Below are 19,168 nucleotides of genomic sequence, written 5' to 3' on the forward strand. Positions count from 1 at the left end.
ATCTCGAAGTTCACCGGAGGAGAATGACCTTCAACAAGCTTGGCAAAGACAGGAGAGCACTGCAGCACGTTGATGTCATTGTGAGTTCCTGGCATACCAAAGGAGTGCCAAATCCAGAGGTCCTATGTGGCCACCGCCTCAAGTACCACACTGCAACCGCCTTTGGCGCCTTTGTACATCCCCTGCCAAGCAAATGGGCAATTCTTCCATTTCCAATGCATGCAGTCGATGCTTCCAAGCATCCCAGGAAATCCTCTTGCTGCATTCTGTTCTAGGATCCGAGCAGTGTCTTCCGCATTGGGTGTTCTCAAGTATTGCGGTCCAAACACTGCCACCACTGCCCGACAGAACTTGTAGAAACACTCTATGCTGGTGGACTCGGTCATGCGCCCATAGTCATCGAGTGAATCACCGGGAGCTCCGTATGCAAGCATCCTCATCGCTGTCGTGCACTTTTGGATGGAGGTGAATCCAAGGGCGCCGGTGCAATCCATCTTGCACTTGAAGTAGTTGTCGAACTCCTGGATGGAATTCACAATCCCGAGGAAGAGCTTTCGGCTCATCCGATAACGACGCCGAAATGTTTTCTCGCCGTGAAGTGGAGCATCGGCGAAGTAGTCGGAGTAGAGCATGCAGTAGCCTTCGAGACGATGCCGGTTCTTTGCTTTCACCCGCCCCGGCGCCGAGCCACCTCGCCGCGGCTTTTCATTGCTCGCCAGCAGCTGGCGAGGGCGGCGAGCACCATGAGATGCTCTTCTTCCTGGACGTCGGCCTCGGCTTCCTCCTCCAGCAGCGCGGCGAGCGCTTCCTCGTCATCCGAGTCCATCGCCGAGGCAGGCAAATCGCCGAACACCTTGCGCCCGGTGGGCGTGTACCCGCCGCTAAATTGCCCCTCCGTGGCCGGAAACGGCGGCCAGAAACGCCCAGCTGCTGTTGGAGGGGCTGCCGCGGCGAAGCTCTGCTATTTTTCCAGCGGGGAATGGCTATCTAGCGGTGAAGGGCGGCGGGCGGCGCCGGGATATAGCTAGTGGCGGCCGAGGGCGCGAGGGGTGGGAGGCGAGTCGGGGAAGAAAACCTTGAATTTTCCCCTGACGGTGTGGGCCAGCCGCGCTTTTCCCTTGCGCCGGAGCCCCCAATTGCCCCCCAGTGCGACGGGTTCGGCCTGTGACCGCCGGGCGGAAAAAAGGGCCGAACCGGCGATTTTCGGCGTCCTGGGGGCGAGACTGGGGCGTTTTTTTGGCGCCGGCGCCGAAAAAGTGGCCTGGGGGCCTGTTGGGGGCGCGGCTGGAGATGCTCTAAGGCCTGGTGCGGGTGAAATCCAACGATTCCATAAGCTTTTGCTGCCCAGGATAAAAGTGAACAAGAATGCACAAGTAAAACGTATACTGTTACTTCTTTAGAATATTGTGCTCAAATCACAAGCTAGCACATATAATAATTGCATTATATTCTTACAAAATATTTCATCTTTACCCCATCACCCCACCATCTAAGCTTTATGGGGTTGTTTGGATCCTACCAGGGTAGCCCCGCCAATTCATGGGCAACCCAAAATATTGGCGAGCGTTTTGGCCACCTGTGACTTTTTGAAGAAAAGGATGGTAGCCCAACTTTATAAAGCCCAACAAGCCAAGTATCATGTTCAGAACAAGACCAGAAAACAGTAGCGCGGCATGTCCAACATAGGGCAGAAAAAGTATGGTACAGCCTCGAAGGCAGACGGCATGCAGGCCGGTAACAAACGAAACGAGGAGACTAAGGGGTAGCTTGATGACCGAGGTTGATGGCGGACGTCCTGATCTTGGAGATAAAGAGAGTTGAGCATGTCCGCATCGCATGATTTAAACAGTGATCTCCAGAGCTGTAGAAAGGCAATAATTTTGAACAAACAGTCAGCCGGTTTGTTAGGAAAAATGTGCTCAATAGTAAACTTGTTCCTAGTCGTCCAAAAACACCAGCTAAATGCAGCAAAAGTGATCCAGAAGACACGTACTGGCTGGCCCGTCAGGCTATGTAGGATAGCAAAGATATTAGAGAACCCCTGAGGATTCCAGTTGCAGTTCAACCACGACCGAACGCAGCTCCAGCCAAACTTAGCAAGTGTACATTTGAACAGGATGTGTTAAGTGTCTTCCAACTCTTCATAAAGAGTGCATGCTGGGCTAGCATTGCCCTGGCGTTTAATAATTTGGTCGCTGACCGGAAGTTTACATCTAATAGCTTGCCAAAGGAAAATTCTGATTTTGAGAGGAATATGGGCACGCCACAACACCTTGAGACGATCGTCAAGCCTAGCTACCCGGGATGACTTTAGAGTAAAGAGATTTAACTGAGAATCGGCTAGAGGTCGGATGAGGCCAAATAATCTTGTCAGGTGTCTCCGAGAGCGTAGGCAAGAGGGCAATAAGATCTTGCCAGGTTGCCAACAATTCAGGAGACAAAACCCGTCTAAAAGCAAAATCCCAGTTCGACACAGCAAGCGGAGCGATCGAGCAGGCCTTGTCAGCAACATAAGAGAACAAGATAGGAAAAGTGACAGCTAGGGGGCCATCACCAGTCCACCAATCAAGCCAGAACTGGGTTGAGGCCCCATCCTTGACAACAAATTTGACCAAACTTCTGAATTCGTCACGGACAATCAAGCCAGACACGGAATTTGACTGACAACGATTCGAACTCTAGTCGGCTGGGCGGCACCGCCTGCTCCCACCACCGGAATATGCATGCACCTTGATCCTCTTTCAGGCTCGTGCCGAGACTTCACGCCAGCATTTATCGAGGCACCTCTTCAGTGGCTGCATTTCTTCGGAAAATCGGACTCAACTTGGTAGGATAGTGGCTGCATTTCTCCCCAAAAGGGGGTATACATAATCGCCATCGAAGAGGAAATCAGTAAAGCAAGTTTAAATTCAGAATTCAAAACTTGAATTGAAAAGCAAAGCAAGGGAAGGGAGTGGCCAGCGTGTCAGATCGGACGACGGCAGCGCCCTCCCTTTTCCCGCCCTTCTCATTCCCCCAAACTCCAGAAGATTCCCTCGTCCTTTGCCTTCCTCCGCCTCCGCCACCGCCACCGCCGCCGCCGCCGCCGGCGAAGGAAGAGAGGGAGGGGAGGATGGGGACCCGGGAATGGCCGCTGCCTCGCCTGTACGAGCTCTTCCTCGGCAAAGGTGACTGACACCCCAACCTAACCTAACCCAATCGACCATCGACCCTCCCTCCGTCGGCCGTCTCATCGTTGGATTTCGCTTGCTGTGCAGAGCGCGACCGGTGGCCGCCGGAGGCCAGGCTCATCGAAGCCGCCCACCACGGCGACGTCCTCGAGATCAAGAGTAAGCGCCGCATTTCACCAAATCCCCACACCCCCTCCCTCCCTCTCTCTCCCCGGCGTCATTTCGCTCGCTAGATCTGGCCGGGGGATTAGGGTTTGGCTGCCGTGTGCGTGCTCCGCTTCCGATTTAGCACAGATTCTAGGCGAGATACGACTCCAGGGTCTCAATTTTGCCTGTGATTTAGGTTGGAGTGCTGGGGCTTGGGGTTTTTTCTCGTCACAAATGGGGGTTTTCAGACCAAATTCTTGGCCCCCTTCCAAAGAATCAGCGGCGATTTCTTTCTGATTCCGATTCCAGTATTTATATACTGAGTTCTTGTCCCGATTGGTAACTAAAAGTTTCCCCCTTTTTTGTCTGTCTGAACTGAAGAGATTGCAAAGGAGCTGGACGTGCAGGGGCATGGGATCCCGGTGACGGTGGCCAACACCACCTACATGGGCATGAACGTCCTCCACGCCGCCGGTGGACTCGGCAGGCTGCCGGTCTACCGGTACCTCGTCGAGGAGGTCAAGATGGACATCCACAAGCCTGACACCCTTATTGGTAATTTGCTTCCTGATCCTAATGAAAATGCATTGTCCTCTCCACTTGGACAATTTGCGTGGCTTTAACTTATGATGACTTCGACCTGGCCGTGTGGATCTTGCTGCTAGATTTTACGCCCGTGGAGCATGCTGTCAAACATGGCCACCTCCCTGCCATCAAGTACCTTCTTGACCATGGTGCTGATCTGCATCTGCAACGCGGAGATAACACTCTTCTTCATTCAGCTGCAACTCATGGTACAAACAAAAATGAAATTGCTGCCGTGATAAATATCTCTTCTTCCACGTCTGCATATCGATCAGTCTAATGATGTGTTGAGCATAGTTCCTTTTTTTTGCGGGGAAGGAAGTTTAAGCATGTCACATTATTTCGAAATCCTGCTCAGTTATGAATAAAAAAATATTGTAGACATTACATTTACAAATTTGTCCGCTGATCTTCTTATATTTTGTTCTAGCCATTCAAACTAGTTACCCCAAAATGTCTGTTTACTTAGTATTTAAATATAACCATCTTCTTATGTAAGTCTCGCTTGATAAGTACTCCCTCCGTAAACAAATATAAGAGCGTTTAGATCACTAATGTAATGATCTAAACGCTCTTATATTTCTTCACAGAGGGAGTAACTATTTAATATACCATCTAGTTCAAGCTGTTAAAAGCAGTCTGTTTCCCCCTAGATGAGTATGTATTCAGTACGACTACCAACTTATGGTAACTGATCATAGTAATTCTTTGTTTTCCTTATATTTATATTCAGTGAAATGTGAACCATCAAAGTTGCTTTCCTCTAGTTATTGAAACTTTCTTGCCCAGAAACAGTCGTAGAACACTACAATGTAGCAGCAGATATTATGTTGGAGAGCCTTCCATTGAATGTGGAGAGGAATGCAGTAGCGATGCAAGTGGATTTATTTTACCAAGAGCTAAGCTAACCTACGATAAACAATTTTATTATTGATGTAAAGAAGAAACAGATTTTTGTTGCCATAAATTTAAACAACGCCAACCTTAGTTGCTTCTCATGTTCATGAGCATCTGCATATTCTTCAGTCTTAAGAAACTTCTAAACATAGTTGTTACATTAATTCGGGTTTCTGTCTCACAAATGTGAAAATAGTCCATGTGCCATCAGGTTGGTACCAATTTTTTAAGGCACTGTATATACTATTTTATTCCGTGGATCTTCTTGCAGGATATCTATTTCATATGCTATTTTGTTCTAGCCATTGAAACGGATTTCCCAAAAATGTCTTTTTATGCAAATCTCCTGGGATAGCTATTTGATACACTATCTTGTTATGGCTGTTAGAAGTAGTTTCCCCTTAAATGACTGTTTACTTAGTATGACTACGTCTTATGGTACTCTGATCATGGTAATTCTTTGTTTGCCATAAGTTTATTCAGGGAAATGTGGACCAGCAATAATGCTTTTCCCTCCTAGCTATTGAAACTTCCTTGCCCAAAAATGTTTTCTCGTGTACTATTAACACTGGTATGATCTTTGTTTGCCTTCTTTTTCTCCAGGGCAATCTGAAATAGTAAAGTTTCTCCTTTCTAAAGGAGCTGATGTTGATGCAATATCAGATCTTGGGACACCACTCATTCTTGCTGCTCTTAAAGGACATCCTAGTACTCTCAAGATCCTTTTGCAGCACGGTGCAGATGTACTATTCAAATGTTTTGTTGATATGTTGTCTTTTTAGTCCAGTTCTCTCTTTGCCGGGTCTTTGCTACATTCTCCAATTGCACACCTGTATTTGAGGGTCTTTTTGGCCGGTAACTAACCATGCCACGCCAAAAGTTAGACAATTTGTTTGGCAACCGCACTTGTGGCAAGATTCTTTGCTGCAACATGGGTACCACGTGTCACTGACTCACAAAAATTGGGTAGGGTTCCTTAGGCTTGGCAAAGTATGGCACTCATTTTCATCATCCAACCATAGACATGCTTAGGCAAAAGTGTGGCAAATTTTGGCAACCTTCAGAAGAGTGGCAAATTTTGGCAACCTTCAGAAACCAACTAAGCAGAAATTGCTCATAGCTGTTAGTGTTTGAGCCACATCAGGCATGGTGGGACTGGTGAACTACACAACAACTCTGAAAAATCACTGGGAACAAAGGGATATATAACTATATAAGCTATACTCTTAGAAAAGAAGTATCAGCTCAGCCCATTTTCCCTTCCAAATTCATTTTTCTCTTGAAACTGTGTCATATTTTGTCATGAAAATGAAGTACTTTGTTTAAATTTTCCAGCCCAACAAGGTTGCTGGTCTGTTTGGAATTATAGACGTGGCATTACACAAATCTTCTGTGTCCTGTGTGAAGCTATTGATTCAGGTATGGCATCCTTTGTTTATTATACTTCAGTAGGAATGTAGGATATCTATAAACTTATGTCTGATCTAGTTATCTCTGTATTAGCAACTAGACAACGGTATGATGGGCTTGCCTTCTATATTTGATCTGATAGGGTGGAGCTAATGTGAGCGGTGATAATCATTTGGCAAAGGCTGCAGAGAAGGGCTTAACTGAAGCTATTAAGTGCTTGTTGGAAGCTGGTGCAAACCCAAATGTTGTTGACAGGGTGAGAATGCTTCTTTTTGTCACATATTCTCGTGTCTTGCTTGGCTATATAGTTTCAGTATACGTCTTATACTGATGTGCAACAACCATGCGAGTTATGATGTAAGTACAGCTACGTCATGCTATCTGCAAAATAACAATAGAAGGCTGTGCTAAGTTACCTTTTTTTTTGCATAACTTGTTGCTGTTTTGCCTTTTCCCCTTGGTGTCGTGTCTTTGTTAATTTGGTCAGGTGAATAATATGGTTTGCATTAATCGTGCCTGGAACATTGCTTATTTCCCTTTTTCCTCAACAGTTTGGTAGATTGCCAATAGAGTTGGCTGTTGAGTATGGTACACGGGAAGATGTCGAGATTCTCTTTCCTTTCACCTCTCCCATTTCAACTGTGGCCAATTGGAGCGATGATGGAATCATTAGTCATGTGCAGATGGAAATCAAGCAACTTGAGGTATGTCAGTGTAGCAATTTTCTTGCACACCCACGGCGATTTTGATTCCATGTTAATTCTCTGAGAAGTTTTGGCATCAAGTCGATGTTTAACTAAACTTCATAGATCAAGAATTGCCCAAGCTTAGTTTCCTCATCCTGCTAGTCAAATGCACATGTATTTTCTTGCGTATGCATAGCTGTTAAAGCTCTGTTCTGAAAACTCTTTTTTATTTTACTTATTTTGCTCAAATGGTAATTCGCAAAGTCGTTTTCTTTTATTGACGCTTTATTAAATAACATTTGTTTGAATTATAGTTCATTTAATCTGATTCTGTTAAAAATAAAGAGGAGGCAAATTCATTTTTTAAATAGCGATCTCCTTCTAAAGTCTGAGTAGCAAGTGAAAACTGGATTTTCAGATCTTGCATTGATTAGAACATTTGTTTCTTGTATTCATTCACTTCACCTTAACATCTTGCTAGAGTACTGATTTTTCCCTCACACGCATCTGACCTCTTAAGTTATGTATATGTATCTGACTCATGTTATTGCGAGTTGCCCAGGATGATAATTTTGTGGAGAAGAGGATCTCTGACCTAAAGCAACAAGCAGCTGAAGCATTTAAGAAGCAGGATTACCTAAATGCATCAGTGTTCTACACACAGGTACGCTGCTGAAGTATTTTTTGTTTCTAGACTGGAGGCACAGCCATGAAACATGCTCCTCCATTACAATTTAGTTGATTTATTATTAAAACTGATTGGCCTTAACCATGTGTAAAAAATGACCAGTTACCTTGTAATGCTATCACATGTACTTGTTGAAAGACTAGTCACTAGTGTGTGCATCCTGTCGCACACACTAGTGTCTAGTCTGGAATGTGTAAACTGATCAGTGCTTCTGGAATGTGGCAACAACAACAATTTTCCTCTGTTTTGTCTGTTGCAGGCACTGAAGATGGATAACTTTGACGCAAAGTTGTTATCAAACAGGAGCCTCTGCTGGCTTCGCATGGGTGATGGAGAAAGGTCTTATGATGATGCAACTGAATGCAAAAAGCTGCAGCCAATGTGGGCAAAGGCGTACTATCGGCAAGGAGCAGCTCAAATTTTAATGGAGGTGCAGTGGGATGGTTCAAACTGACAATTTCATTGCTCCTTTCACATGTGTCGTGTCATTTGATTTCACTGTGCACTTGCGGATTATGATGATGCTTATCACTCACTCTTGCGTGCTTTGGAGTTGGACCCAGGAAGTCAAGAGATTGCGAAATTACTCTTGTAAGAGATTCATCTTTCATCTTGTTTCTTCTTGACTGATTGATATAACATTGTCAGCTGCTTCAGACTCTTTACTAGTATTTACATGTTTTGATCAACTGATTCTTGCAGGGAGACTATTGTGGTGGAAATGGTATGATCAACCCTGCATGCCAACTGCGGAGAGAAGCTTTCTTTTTTTGTAGGTGTGTTCTCAGATAAAAACACTGAACTTCAAATTATGGCGCCTTTCTGTATGCGACCCGTGGACCGTAGCAGCAGCTTATAGCAGGACATGCTACTGGCTACCGATTTTGAGTTCTCTGAAACTCGCATCCTGTTAGTACGGAAGTGTGGCAGTGGATGAAATGGCTAACTATGCTAGAGGCAGAAGATCAATACATTTTACATTGCCCGTTGACATTATTTATATATTTATATGTGCAAGGGACACACAGATGTGCTCTCTACTTATTGCATGGAGCTGAAGGTTCTACAGCAAATGCTAGTTGTACCTTGTGCAGGATAAATTAGAACAAAAAACATAATTGGTAATATACTATTACTAGGGCATCCTAAATGCTGTCATCATTCATGCCACAAAATATGCGCAAGAGGCGATTGCTTGAACTATTGCCATTTATCCATTCATAGATTTCAAAACATTGGGTTTGGCTGTGGGCATGCTTGGCGCGTCCACGGACCACCTTGGTAGGATAGGATATGAAGGTCCGCTCTCGAGATTCGACGAGCTTTTGGCACAGATGAAGATGTCATCGTTGGATTTGAACCATGAAGATTGAAGACTGGAGAGAGGGGCGTTGTGTGATGGGTGGGGGCGGGAGGAGGGGAACATGAAAGTACGATGATTCTAGCAAATCTTTATAAGTAGGAAAGAGTAATAAAGAAAATGAAATTATGTTGTGACACCCACCTCCTCCGCAGGAGCGGAGGTGAGCACAGAAGGCCAGAGTAAGCTCATCGAATCTCCAATATACGTGTCACCCTGGCTTAGAGTTAAGAATCCAATAATGGCTACCTTCGTTTGTGCCAATAGCTTATCAAATCTCGAGAGCGAACCTTCATATCCTAGGCTACCAAGGTGGTTCGTCTGGTCTGAATGATGATACGTCAGAACAACTGACGCAAGATTTGGGGGATGACATTGTTTGTTTAGGTACGTGCTATATCGGTACATGAGAATTACTCCCTCCGTTTCATAATAATTGTCATGGTTTTGAAACGGAGGGAGTACTTGTGATTTTTGTTCTAATTTACCCTGCACAACAAGCTATGAAAACTAGCATCTGCCGTAGAACTTCAGATCGTCACCATAGGTCAAACGGAGGATCCGTGTGTTCCTTGCACATATTATGTAAATGGGAACTGGCAATTTAAAATATATGATCTTCTACCAAACATTTTGCTCTAGCTTAGCAACTTCAGCACCCGATAATACTCCCTCTGTTCACTTTTATAGGACGTTGTAGGCATTTCAGTTTGAGCTGTCTGAAACGACTTATAAAAAAAGAACGGAGGGAGTAATAGAATGTGAGTTTCAGAGTACTCAAAATAGGTAGCCAGTAAACTATGCTGCTCTAAGCTGCTGCTACGGTCCATGAATCGGGTACGAAAAGGCGCCGTAATTTGAAATTCAGAGTTTTTGTCTGAGAACACACACACACACACACAAAAAGAGCTTCCCATTCTGCCTGAACTCTCTGCATTTGGCATATGCAGGGCCTGATCACTTCAGTTCCATCGCCTCCCTGCAAAAATCAGTTGGTTAGAAACAAGGTAGATGAGAATTAAAATATACCACCAAGAATCTGCGGCATCTTGCAATGCTATTAATCTAGTATAACTAACTCAAGAAAAGAAAAACAAGATGAGAGATGAATCTTTTACAAGAATAGTTTCACGATCTCTTCACTTTCCGGGTCCAACTCCAAAGCACACGAGAGCGAGCGATAAGCACCGGCATACTCCTGCGCCAAGCAAGCGCAAAGTGGAATCAACATGTTGGTTGTTGCTTTATATATGAAGCGGGGCGAAAGCCTTTTACGCTAATCAACATGACACACGTGAAAGGAGCAATGAAATTGTTGGTTTCATCTCTCCTACTGCACCTTTGTGAACATAAGAGCTGCTCCTTCCCGATAGTGTGCCTTTGCTCACTTCGGGCGCAGCTTTTTGCACACAGCTGCATCCTCACAACTTAGCGTCGAAGTTATCCATCTTTAGTGCCTGCAGCAGACAAAATAGTGGAATTTTTCTCTAGTTGCCACATTCCAAAAACGCTCATCACTTTACACCACCAATCGTTCGTCATTTGTCCACAGTATAATGACCTAAGAACAAAAACTGTCGTAAAAAATAGCATCTCCCACCTGAAATTTGCTCCCAATGAAATAGAAGACCAACATCATTCTTGTTTTACTTTGAACAAAATCGTCGCCATGTTTTAATACCACTGACTCTAGGCATGCAATTTCTCCAGTCTATGCTGTCCAGATAATACTCCATACTGCAACAAGATGCACACACAATACCAATGCATTCTTGTTTAGGCACCAAATACTGCAACAAATCTAGGCACCGAAATCAAGCAGAAGCCGAAGCAAAATAAAAACTAAGAGAAATGGAGAACACGAAGAACGGCCGGGATAGGGCAACTAACGTCACTCCAGCTTCCAAAATGCCGACAAAAAAAGGTAATGTGTCATGTTATCAGGGCGGCGTCTTCAAATCACAAATCTATGAATGGATCAATGGCAGCAGTTCGAGCAATCACCGCATGCGCATGATTCTAAGGCCGGAATGCTTGAACTGCTACCAAACACAAGATGGCCAGAATGCTCAAGATTTGGGGATGGCAACATCTATAGGGATGCCCAGGTAATAGTATGCTACCAAACTGCAACATGATGGCTACTGATTCTTGTTCTAGTTAACCCTGTACAACAAGCTACTTAACTAGCATCTGCCATACAACTTTCAGCTTGTCGCAATAAGGTCTAATTTTTTTTTCCATGCGATCCAAAATGGACCAAAAGATTACGGAACACAATAAGGTCTGAATATACTGATCTTCTGCCAAACATTTCACTCTAGCACAGTTAGGAATTTCATCATCCACTGCTGCCACACTTCCACATACTAACAAGATGCAAGTTTCAGAGAACTCAAAATAAGCAGCCAGCAACATGGTTTGCCCTAAGCATCTGCTAAGGTCCTCCATGAATCGCGCACAGAAAGGCGCCATAATTAAAAGTTCAGTATTTTGTCTGAGAAAACACACACACACACACACACACACACACACACACACGAAAGAGCTCCCATTCTGCCTGAGCTTCCCTCCGCAGTTGCAAGATGATCACTTCAGCTCCATCGCCTCCCTGCAAAATTCGGTTGACCAAAACATTTAAGCAAGGAACAGATTCTACCGGTTACAGCAACAACAAGAATCTGCAGCAGCTAGGAATGTTAACCTCAAAAAAGCACAAGATGGAAGATGGATTCCTTACCAGAATAGTTTCTCGATCTCTTCGCTTTCCGGGTCCAACTCCAGAGCCCGCGAGAGTGAGGAATACGCAGCATCATACTCCTGCGCAACACAAGAGCACGGTGGAATCAAATGACATGACACATGTGAAAGCAGCAATGAAATTGTCAGTTTCAACCCTCCCACTGAATGCACCTTCATGAACATTAGAGCTGCCCCTTTCCGATAGTGCGCCTTTGCCCACTTCGGGCGCAGCTTTGTGCATTCAGCTGCATCCTCATAAGCCCTTCGCCCTTCACCCATGCGAAGCAAGCAGAGGCTCCTGTTTGATAACAGCTTGGCGTCGAAGTTATCCATCTTCAGTGCCTACACCAGACAAAACGGTGAAAACTTGCTCTAGTTGCCACATTCCAGAAATGCTTGGATCACTTTACACGACCAATCATTTGTCATTGTCCTCCGTACAATGACCAAGAAACGAAAACAGTGATAGAAGACCATCTGCCACCTGAAATTTATTGGCACAGACAATGCCACCGAGTACTTTCCGATGACACGCGACGACCGACACGAAAGACAACGAACGCTGAGCTTTATTCCGCTACCAATCAACCTCGCTGCTGGTCGTGCACGTAAACAGCAAAAGCAGCGCACTAGATTGATTAGTCCGGCGGAAGCTCACGTACGTATAGCTAACTGATCGATTGAAGTATCGATCTAGCAGCAGCACTATTACAGAGCTCTCACGTATAGCTAACTGATAGATTGAAGTATCGATCTAGCAGCAGCACTAGTACTCACGCACACGGAGGCTTGGCTTATTGCCACAGGCTCGTCTAGGTACCTATTCGGTTAGGAGTTCTAGTCGACACGACTAGTACGAGTCAGGTTTAATTCCAACAAAATTCCTCCCGACAAAATGGAAGACCGACATCAATGCATTCTTGTTTTATTTTCAATGTAAGTGTCCCTATTGTTTTTTACCACTAGCTCTAGAATGGAACTTCTCCAGACTATGATGTCCAGCTAATACTCCATATTGTGACAAGATGCACACACCAGTGACTAATCTTTCAACAAGTTCATGTGATAGCATTACAAGATAACTGGTCAGTTTTTACACACTGCAAATGTCAATCAATTTTAATAATATGGATCAACCAAATTTGAATGGAGGAACATGTTTCATGGCTGTACCTCCAGTCTAGAAAGAAAAAAAATAGCCTGACAATATACCTGTGTGTAGAACACTGATGCATTTTGATAATCCTGCTTCTTAAATGCTTCATCCCCTTGTTGTTTTAAGTCAGACATCTTTTTCACAAAACTACCATCCTGGACAACTCACAATAACTTGAGTCAGACATCTTCTTTTTCACAAAACTACCATCCTGGACAACATATATATATTCAACTTGGGAGGTCAGATGCATGTGAGGAAGAATCATTACTCTACTAAGATGTTAAGGTGAAGTGAATGAATCCAAGAAATAGTTGTAATCAATGCAAGATTTAAAAAATCAGTTCTCACTTGCTAAGCAGACAGGAAATGGAGAGAACTATTTAAGAAAATGAATCTGCCTCCTTGTTATTTTTGAAAAAAAAAACAGATTTCATGAATTACAATTTGAGCACAGTGACATATGAGCAAAACAAGTTATCCGATAAACATCATTCCAATAAAATGAGTTTTCAGAACAGAGCTTAAACCATGATGCAGATGCAAGAAAATACATGTGCGTTTGATGAGCAGGAATAGGAACCTAAGCTTTGGGAAATTCAGATTCTTGTTATATGAAGTTTTAGTTAAACGCCTACTTGATGCCAACATTGTTCAGAGAGTTAAGGTGGACACAATTGCCATGGGCATGCAACAAAATTGCTACAACTACGTACCTCAAGTTGCTTGATTTCCATCTCCACATGCTTAATGATTCCATCAACAGTCCAATTGGCCACAGTTGAAATGGGAGAGGTGAAAGGAAAGAGAATCTCGACATCTTCTCGTGTACCATACTCAGCAGCCAACTCTATTGGCAATCTACCAAACTGGTGAGGGACAAGCGAAGCTTTAGCAAAGCGATATTCAACATTTAGGAAATAAGCAATGTTGTCGACACTACTACTTAAAACCGTATTACTCAACTGACCAAATTAACAAAATACATGGCACAAAGGGGGAAAGGCGAAACAGCGACAAGCTTATGTAAAAAAAATGCAACTTAGCATAATGTTGCTGTACTTACGTCATAACTGGTAAGGATGTTGCGTGTCAATTTAAGACATGTATACTGAAACTACAAAGCCAAGCAAGACACAAGAATATGTGGCAAAAAGAGAGCATTCTCACCCTGTCAATAACATTTGGGTTTGCACCAGCTTCCACCAAACACTTAATAGCTTCAGTTAGGCCCTTCTCTGCAGCCTTTGCCAAAGGATTATCGCCGTTCACATTAGTCCCACCCTATCAGATGCAAACATAGAAGACAAGCCCATCAAACAATTTTCTAGTTGCTAATACAGAGATAACTAAATCAAACATCGGTTTATAGAAATCCTATATTCCTACTGAAATATAATTAATAAACAGAGGAAACTGTACCTGAACCAATAGCTTCACACAGGAGACAAAGGATTTGTTTAATGCCACGTCTAAAGGTACAAACACACCATTACCCTTGTTGGGCTGGAAAAATAAATAAAAGAAATTAATGCCATGTCAAAATATGACCCAAGAGAAAGACAACATTTGTAAGGGGAAAAAAAAAGCTGAGCTGATACTTCTTTCTAAGAGCATAGCTTATATAGTGTGGGTCACCAGTGATTTTTCAGAGTTCTTGTGTGGGTCACCAGTGCCACCACGCCTGGTGTGGCTCACACATAACAGCTATTAGCAGAGCATGCTTGACTGGTTTGCGAAGGTTGCTGATATTTGCCATACTTTTTACTAAGCATGTCGATGATGAAAATGAGTGTCATACTTTGCCAAGCCTAAGGGAAGCCGACCACACTTTTTTGGAGTCAGTAACATAGGACACATGTTGCAGGAAAAGAATAATGCGGCAAGCGCAGATGTCGAACAAACAGGTAAGTAACTAAGTCACTAACCAAAAAGACCCTCAAATACAGGTGGGGCAATTGGATAGCATAGCAAAAACCCAGCAAAAAAGAGAACAGGAGTTAAAAGATGACATAACAAAAGATTTGAAAAGTACATCTGCATTGTGCTGCAAAAGGATCTTCAGAATACTAGCATGTCCTCTAAGAGAAGCAAGAGTGAGTGGTGTCCCAGCATCTGATAGTGCATCAACATCAGCTCCTTTAGAAAGAAGAAACTTTACTATTTCAGACCGCCCTGGAGAAAAAGAAGGAAAACAAAGATTATGCCACTAATAATAGTACATGAAAATGTTTTTGGGCAAGAAAGTTTCAGTATGTAGAAGGGATAAGCAATATTGCTGGTCCACAATTCCCTGAATAAGCATATGGCAAACAAAGAATTACCATCATCGGTTACCATAAGACATAGTCATAGTAAATAAACAGTCATCTGAGGGAAAACTACTTCTAACAGCTAGAACAAGATAATGTATCAAATAGTTATCCCGAAAGACTTGCATAAATAGACAGTTAACATACTAAGTAAACAGACATTTTTTGGGAACTTGTTTCACTGGCTAGAACAAAATAGTATGTGAAATAGATATCCTGCAAGAAGATCCACAGACAAATAAGGTATATACAATGCCTAAAGAAATTGGTACCACCATGATGACAAATGGAGTATTTTACATTTGTGAGAGATAGAAACCCAAATTAATGTGACAACTATGTTAAAAGTTTACGGCTAAAAAGACTCAATATGCAGATGCTGATGAACATGAGAAGCAAATAAGATCAGAGTTGTTTTAATTTATGGCAACATGGTAGAATTCTACAACTGTTTTTGGGTAACCAGGTTTCAATTGCTAGAGGGGGGGGGGGGGGGGGGGGAGCAACTTTGTTGGTTCACATTTTACTGAGTAAACATTCGGAATACGAAGAATTACTATGATCAGTTGCCACAACTTGGGATTTCATACTTTTGTTGTTATACCTCTCAGGTCTCATCTATGCTGCTGCTAACAACATATATTTCAGAAACAGACATTCATAACATCGATAAGAAACAGAATAAGTAAACAGACATTTACTAGTTTCAATGGCTAGAACAAAATGAAATATGACATATATATAAGAAGAAAACAGACATTAGCAAGTTTCAGTGGCCGCTAGAACAAAATAAAATATGGCATATAAGCATATCAACCGACAAATGTGGTAAATATACTGCCTTCAAAAACTGGTAGCAATATGATGGCACATGGATTTTCTTTTTTGCATATCTGAGAGCAGCAGAAATTTTTACAAGATTGGCCCTTATGCAGATGCTGATAAACATGAGAAGCCAATAAGATCAGAGTTGTTTTAATTTAGAGCAACAAGAAAAGAAAAACTGTTCGGTTTACAGCAGTAGGAAAATTGTGTATCTTAGGTTAGCTTAGCCCTTGTAAAATGATTTCACTTCATCGCCACATCATTTGTCTCCACATTCAACCAACATGGTGGAGTTGTACGACTGTTTTGGGGCAACAAAGTTCCAGTCCTGGCACTGAAGGAAAACTGCTTTTAACAGTTTAGGTCGGTGTAACCAATGAATACTCGTTTAGGTTGGTGTAAACTGCTTTTAACAGCTTGAAGCAAAACAAGGACAGATATCTCATAAACCAATCCTGGCACTGAAGGAAGGCCATATATATAACAACAGAGGGAAAGATCCTCTTGTCTGTACCATGAACTGCAGCTGTATGAAGAAGAGTGAGGGTGGAACGTTCCTGGTGCAGATCGGCGCCGTGGTCAACAAGGTACCTGATGGCAGGGAGGTGTCCATTCTGGACAGCATACTCCAAGGGCGTAAAACCTAGCAGCGAGTTGATGGTCAAGTCATAAATTAAACCCATAGTCTCACATTGTAGTAGTAAGTACTCTGTACTCCCTCTCTGTAAAGAAGGTAGTACTGTACATTTTTATCTAAGATCAGAAAGGAAATGCACGTGTTCATTAGCACAGATTACCCTGAGCGGTGTCGGGGTTTCCGACGTCCATCTTGACCTCCTCGACGAGGTACCGGTAGACCGGCAGGCTGCCATGGCCGCCGGCGGCGTCCAGCGCGTTCATTCCCATGTAGGTGGTGTTGGCCACCGTCACCGGGATCCCGTGCCCATGCACGTCCAGCTCCTTTGCGATCTCTGCAGTTCAGACATGAAAAAGGGGGCACCTTTTTAGCTACGAATCGTAGCATGAATCCCATGGCATACTGCAATTCCATCAAATTGGAAAGAAATCATCACTGCTACAGTGCTACTAATTAAGAAATGTCACTGATCTGCAAGACTGCAACTAGAAAAGCCCCCAAATTCCCAGCTTCGCTGCCAGTCCTAGAAATCGTAGCAAGAATCCCGTCCATTGCTACTCAAGAAATCGACACTGGTCTGCAGCTAGAAAACCCCAGCAGCATCAGGCACCGCGGAGCCGCCGCAAATCGGCCTACGAAATCAGAAGGCAGCGGCCGGCGCGCGCACGTACAGTGGCTAAATCGACCCTAAGCGGCCGGCCCGGCCGGGCAGATCTAGAGCAGACGGAGACGCCGGACCGGAGGGGGCAGAAGGGGATTACTCTTGATTTTGCGGACGCTGCCGTCGTGGGCGGCGCAGATGAGCCTGGCCTCCAGCGGCCACCGGTCACGCTCTGCACAATAGCAAGAAAATCAATCGAACGGTGAGACGTACGGCCGGCCGGCGAAGGGAGGCGAAGACAGAGCGATGGATTCGGCCACGGGTCACCTTTGCCGAGGAGGAGCTCGAAGCACGTCGGCAGCGGCAGCTCCCGGGTCCCCATCCTCCCTCCCGCTCTCTCTCTCTCTCTCTCTCTCTCTCTCTCTCTCTCTCTCTCTCTCTCTCTCTCTCTTCGCCGGCGGTGAAGATGGAACGGGCGGGGACGGAAGCTTCTGGAGTCGGAGAGACAGAGAGAGGGGGGGGGGGGGGAGGAGGTGGGCTGGGGGGATAAAAAGGGCGGGAAACGGGAGTGAGTGGGTGGGGGGATGCAATGGGGGGTCGACACGTGCCCTCCCGCTGACCGTACGATCTGACACTGGTGACAGAAGCCACGGGCACGCCCTCCCCTCCCTTTTGCTCCGCCTCTTCGATTCAAATTTCGAAATTTGAACCTCCCTCTCGCCACCGCTTCTACTTCTTGGACGGCGGTTGGGAGAGAAACTCGTTAGCTTTTTTTTTTTTTTTGAGACAACCTCGCGAAACTTTATTAGCCCGTCACAATGTTTACAGGGACGAAGGGAAGATCTCCTGGATGGCCTAACCAAACATGGCGGCCCAATCCAAGAGTAAGAGAATGTTTCGCTAGGTTGTGAGTTTCAAAGTTTGAGCTGCTAAATTCATGAACTATAACACAAGAAATATAAGAGGACGATCTATCTAACACCTCCTTCAAAACCGCTCCATAAGAAGCGTGGCTGTCACGTTTTATGTCATCGACTACCACCTTGCAATCCGAGGCAATATGAGCGCGTCGAATATAAAGATCATCAGCAAGTGCCAGAGCTTCCCTTAGAGCCAACGCTTCAAGTGTAGGGGGGTCTGTGATGTGATTGAATACCATCGCTGATGCTCCCAGAAAGAGACCAGTTTGGTCCCTACAAATCGCTGCTGCTGTCCTGTGCCTCCCCTTCTCGATACTGCTCCATCAACATTAATTTTTGCACTTCCCAGTACCGGTGGCTGCCAAGACGAAGATCGGACCAGTCGCTGTCCACTCTGGTTTTGGCTTCTCCTGTTTATAAAATCCAACTCTGAAATATAGCTCCGTATGAATGCATCAGTTGCATGCGGAGACTTGAATATATCCTCGTGAGTAGCCTTTCTTCTGGCTCCCCATATTGCCCAAGCCGTCACCACCACCCGGATGAAATCTTTCCCGTCCAGGTTCTCATGCAAAGCAAACAACCAATCTTTAGCACTCTCCTGCTGGTGTTCAATGAGCTTCTCGACCAAATCCTCGGGTGCCAAGGCCCAAACACTCCTTGACAGCGAGCAGGTCAGGAGGGCATGCCTCCATGTATCCCTCGCTCCACACAGCGGACATGAGTCCGTGTCAACCATATGACGATGATGCAAAACCTCACCACTGGGCATAGAATGTCTGGCGAGACGCCAAAGAAACATGCGAAGTTTGGAAGGAACCTGGATGTGCCACAAAGCGCTCCATACCTTGTCCTCCTGCCCTGTGGACGAGCCCTCGCTGCCATGCCACCAGCTCTCCCTGCTCGTCCTCGTTCTCAAGATCATCTGATAAGCCGAGCAAACAGTAAACACCCCTCTGCTTTCTTCATGCCACGCCCAGAAGTCCGGCAACCTCCTAGTGCAAACTGGTATCTTTAGGATCTCTTCTGCGT

At 44.6% G+C, this 19,168-nt stretch overlaps 2 protein-coding genes across 3 annotated transcripts; one reads left to right on the forward strand and one right to left on the reverse strand.

The window, feature by feature from the left end:
- The first annotated feature begins 3,010 nt into the window (after positions 1-3,010).
- LOC109753338 (uncharacterized) lies at positions 3,011-8,632 on the forward strand. Its single transcript, XM_020312243.4, has 12 exons — positions 3,011-3,167; positions 3,258-3,329; positions 3,699-3,872; positions 3,983-4,111; positions 5,403-5,542; positions 6,135-6,218; positions 6,352-6,465; positions 6,761-6,913; positions 7,458-7,559; positions 7,843-8,012; positions 8,094-8,174; positions 8,286-8,632. The coding sequence occupies exons 1-12, from the start codon at positions 3,113-3,115 to the stop codon at positions 8,311-8,313; spliced, it is 1,302 nt and encodes a 433-aa protein (XP_020167832.1). The 5' UTR covers positions 3,011-3,112; the 3' UTR covers positions 8,314-8,632.
- Positions 8,633-11,160: 2,528 nt separating this feature from the next.
- Positions 11,161-17,694, reverse strand: LOC109771704 (uncharacterized). Of its 2 annotated transcripts, XM_073499617.1 has the most exons (13): positions 17,544-17,671; positions 17,377-17,448; positions 16,776-16,949; positions 16,493-16,621; positions 14,877-15,016; positions 14,264-14,347; positions 14,012-14,125; positions 13,558-13,710; positions 13,019-13,052; positions 12,898-12,965; positions 11,857-12,027; positions 11,684-11,763; positions 11,216-11,554 (listed from the first exon to the last, which is right to left on the reverse strand). In XM_073499617.1, exons 1-13 carry the CDS (start codon positions 17,596-17,598, stop codon positions 11,533-11,535), a joined length of 1,296 nt encoding a protein of 431 aa, XP_073355718.1. In that variant the 5' UTR covers positions 17,599-17,671; the 3' UTR covers positions 11,216-11,532. The 2 variants fall into 2 exon arrangements, with proteins under 2 accessions (XP_020186021.1, XP_073355718.1); XM_020330432.4 differs by lacking the exon at positions 13,019-13,052 and having other exon boundaries at positions 11,161-11,554; positions 12,898-12,996; positions 17,544-17,694.
- Between the last annotated feature and the right edge of the window lie 1,474 nt (positions 17,695-19,168).

The sequence above is a fragment of the Aegilops tauschii genome, chromosome 5, assembly GCF_002575655.3.
Source record: "Aegilops tauschii subsp. strangulata cultivar AL8/78 chromosome 5, Aet v6.0, whole genome shotgun sequence".
Taxonomy (NCBI): Eukaryota; Viridiplantae; Streptophyta; class Magnoliopsida; order Poales; family Poaceae; genus Aegilops; species Aegilops tauschii.